The 3,706-nt window shown below is 38.5% G+C and overlaps 1 protein-coding gene across 1 annotated transcript; it reads right to left on the reverse strand.

The window, feature by feature from the left end:
• Window positions 1-227: 227 nt before the first annotated feature.
• RTL4 (retrotransposon Gag like 4) lies at window positions 228-1,160 on the reverse strand. The gene is given in 3 exon segments (XM_054580415.1): window positions 228-928; window positions 931-1,040; window positions 1,042-1,160. Coding segments are annotated over 3 exon segments (930 nt in total).
• Window positions 1,161-3,706: the final 2,546 nt, after the last annotated feature.

Genomic DNA, 3,706 nt, shown 5'->3' on the forward strand with positions numbered 1-3,706 from the left:
CCTGACTGCAGGGAGTGCCTGCGAATTCATTGTTGGGTTAGGTTTGTTGATGGGTCACCAAATAAACAAGATCTGGTTATTCAGATTTTCAGAAGCACATGAGTTCCTGACTGTGTAAAATAGTATCACAGTTCCTCACCTATATTTTTAATGTCAGAGTAGCATATAAATCAGTAAGCCTGTAGATGATAAACATATAATTCATAAAGTAACCCTCCCGGCTCCTTTTATTGATGAGCTGGGTTATTTATCTTTGCTGGAGCTTGAGATCATTTGACAAAGCAATCTCTTGTGAAGGGACCAACCTGGCTGCAGTAGAGGCACAACTGAGTTTCTTGCTGGTGAGCTTCTTTGGCTGGGGCGAGAGGAGGCTGGCGTCCTTGAAGCTGTATAAGCTCTTCCTTGAATGATAGACATGTGGTGATGGAGAAGGTTTGGTGATGGATCAAGGAAGGCAACACTGGGAGTGGAGCCTCTTACTGCAAGACCTTTGACCTGTCACTATGTTTCTTGTCCAACTGAATACACTGAGTGATCAGATTTGGAAAGTTGTTCATCATATCTGCAACACTCACTTCATTCTGAATGGGGTCAGCTTCTCCCTCTTGGAAGTGATCATTCTGATTGGTTTTATTGCAGCACAGACTTTGAGCAAGAAGCTAGAAAGTAATAGCAATCTGTTGAGAGGAGTTGTCCCCTTTGTCAACCTTAGAATTCACCAGAGGGTTCATTTCCTGGTAGTTTTTGACTCACCAAATGATCACTATAATTCAAGAACAGTTTTCTTATTGCTTCAACAGAGCACTCTGGTCAGACCTAGATATCACCCTACAACTTCCCATCTGCTGAGATAGTTAGTCAAAAACGAAAAAAAACTTCACTTGGGGATCATGTACAAGATTGAGGATCTTGAGAGTTTTGAAATAGTGACCTGAGTAAGAAACACTGAAAGACTGTCAGAGTCACCATGAAACTGGAAGAAATTCTTAAGTGAGCAGGGAAAAGGCATCATTGGGATGGCAAAGGCAGGCATGATTTGTTCTCTGAGTAGTGCTCTCCTTGGTCAGATGATGCACATGTGGCTGCAGAATCTGATTCTCTGCCCCAAGAGAGGAATGTTCTACCTGCAAAGTAGGTAATGATTCTGTGTGCTCCTGCATTATATTTTCTGGAACTAAGTAGAATTGGGTACCAGTCTTGGAGACCAATGGTCAGACAGTAGGTTTGATCTGTGATCAAAGAGACAGTGTCATGAGCAAGTAGCCAAAGCTGTTAGGTATGAAGTTACAAGGGGATAATGCTGAGGGCTGAGTTAGAGAGATGTAAAAAATTATTGTCCACTAGTGAATGCTGCCATTTTTTTTATGGAGAATGCCAATGTACTACACATTCAGAAGAAATAAATTACCTAGGACACATACAGGATTTTGAATTAAGATGATAAATATAAAAGTCACAGTAGATTTCTCTCCCCAATCCCCTGCCTTATAATATAGAGGCAATTTGTACTCAGACCAAGCCTTTGGTTCTAAAGTATTATCATTATTTTTTTTATATTTTATTTATTTATTTATTTAAATTATAAATCATGTTTATTCTATTACAGTTGTCTCAATTTTTATCCCATTACCCCTCTCCACCCATCCCACCCACTCCCCCAACTCCAAGAGTCAATTCCCACTCTGTTGTCCATGTCCATTGGTCATTCATACATGTTCTTTGTCTAGTCCTTTCTCCTTCTTGCCACCATTGTCCTCTTTCTCCATCCCCTCTGGTCACTTTACATCTGGTCCCTGTTTCTGTGTCTGTGGTTTATTTTATTCGTTAGTTTATTTTGTTGAATAGAGTTCACTTATAGGTGAGATCATATCATATTTGTCTTTCATCAACTGGCTTATTTAACTTAGCATAATATTCTCCAGTTCCATCCATGTTGTTGCAAAAGATAAGAGTTTCATCTCTCTCTCTCTCTCTCTCTCTCTCTCTCTCTCTCTCTCTCTCTTAAATGCAGATTGATTTTATTTATTTTTTTTAATTTCAAAGTTAATTATTAAAGTATTATTTTCATCAAAGAGTCAAAGAACTTTTTAATCAATAGTGATCTTAGAGATTATCCATACCACATTTATAATTTCAAAGATGGGAAAATAGAGGCCCAGAGAGGTAAAACTATCTGCCCAAGGTAACCCAACCAGTTAATATTTGAACTAGGATGCTTATCAGGACTGTTATCCAAAACACTTCCTTCAGGAACACAGATATACTCATTTAAATGCAATACTTGGGCATGGGGATGCCCCTTTCTACTGAAAATGTACTATGGGAACCAGTAGAATTGGATTCTCCAGGGAGGTTGGTAGATACGTAGACTCTCAGGTCCCACTCCATATTTAACTGAATCAGTATTCCACTTTGACAAGATTCCCCAGTTGATTCAAATATGCACTAAAGTTTGAGAAGAGCTGCTTTAGAGAGCACTTACCTCAAGTTGTAATAAACACTGGTTGGATTTGACCCTCAGTGCCCTAATTTTAACCTTCATTGCTGTGGGGATCTGATTGCTGTGGTGGTAGGAAATTCACTTTTTTCTGGCTTTCCAGTTCCTCTCTGAGGTCACATTTGGTTTCTATGGAGATGATTAAGACATCACAGGTAAAATGAAGAAGTGAGGTTGAGAACCTAGGAAAAAAGGACAGAATTTCTTAAAAGTATAAAAATTAAAATGTTCTGCAGTCTTCCTGCATTGATACCACAAATAAAGCAACCAATAAACGTTAAAAACAAACCTCATGGAACAGACTGTCAGCTATCAGAGGAGTGGGCAGAGGGTTACTGGATGGAAAAAGAAGAGATTAGCCAAAGAAAGAGCACAACCCACAAAAACAGGTAACAGTGTGTTGATGACCTGATGGAAGAGAGTGGGAAGTCCAGGGTGGAGGTGAGAAAAGAGGAAAAATGAGGACATCAGTAATAGTGTGAACAATAAATATAAAAATAAAGGTAAGACAAGGGGGTGGAGGATTGAATGTGGATGGTTGGGGTGGGTTGTGTAGGGGAAAGTAAAGGGGGGAAAATGGGGACAACTGTTATTGAGCAACAATAAAAAAGTAAAGTTAAAAAATACCAAACCCTAAACATATAGTATATCAGGTGCACTATTCTGCTGTGTAATTCCTCTCATTGCCTTTTCCTTGGGTAAAATAGCATTTAAATGCATTTAAATTGGCCATTGGTGGGCAAAAACTGCATAATTGAATTTAAGGCTTGATTCCGTAGGTTTTATCTGATGGCTCTTCTTCTCTAGACCTAGGAAAGAAAGTATTGGAAGAATCAAATCATTTAAGATTGGGGGACAGAAATTTACCCAAATATTAGCACCAATCAGATGACTTTGAAGAACTCATTTGGGTCTCAACTTCCTATTTTATCTAATGAGATTTACTATCTTTTCCACCTCATAAGTCTGTTGTTTATATGAGATAATAGGTAAGTGTTGTCAATGATCCAAAAAATGAGACATTTGTTTCCAAGATTGTTCAAATGCAGCTGAGCAATGCCAATGATGAGGCTTTACCCTTATCTCATGTTGCCAAATTAATCTTCCTTTCTTTCTTCCTTTCCATGTATCACCCTTCTAAAGTTTCTAATGTACTTTTTAGACATCTTCCATTTTCCAGGTGCCCATCCATTAGTTTATTTCTGCCAA

Source organism: Pteronotus mesoamericanus, unplaced genomic scaffold (genome assembly GCF_021234165.1).
Source record: "Pteronotus mesoamericanus isolate MK-2021 breed Mesoamerican mustached bat unplaced genomic scaffold, CSHL_Meso_final contig_58, whole genome shotgun sequence".
NCBI lineage: Eukaryota > Metazoa > Chordata > Mammalia > Chiroptera > Mormoopidae > Pteronotus > Pteronotus mesoamericanus.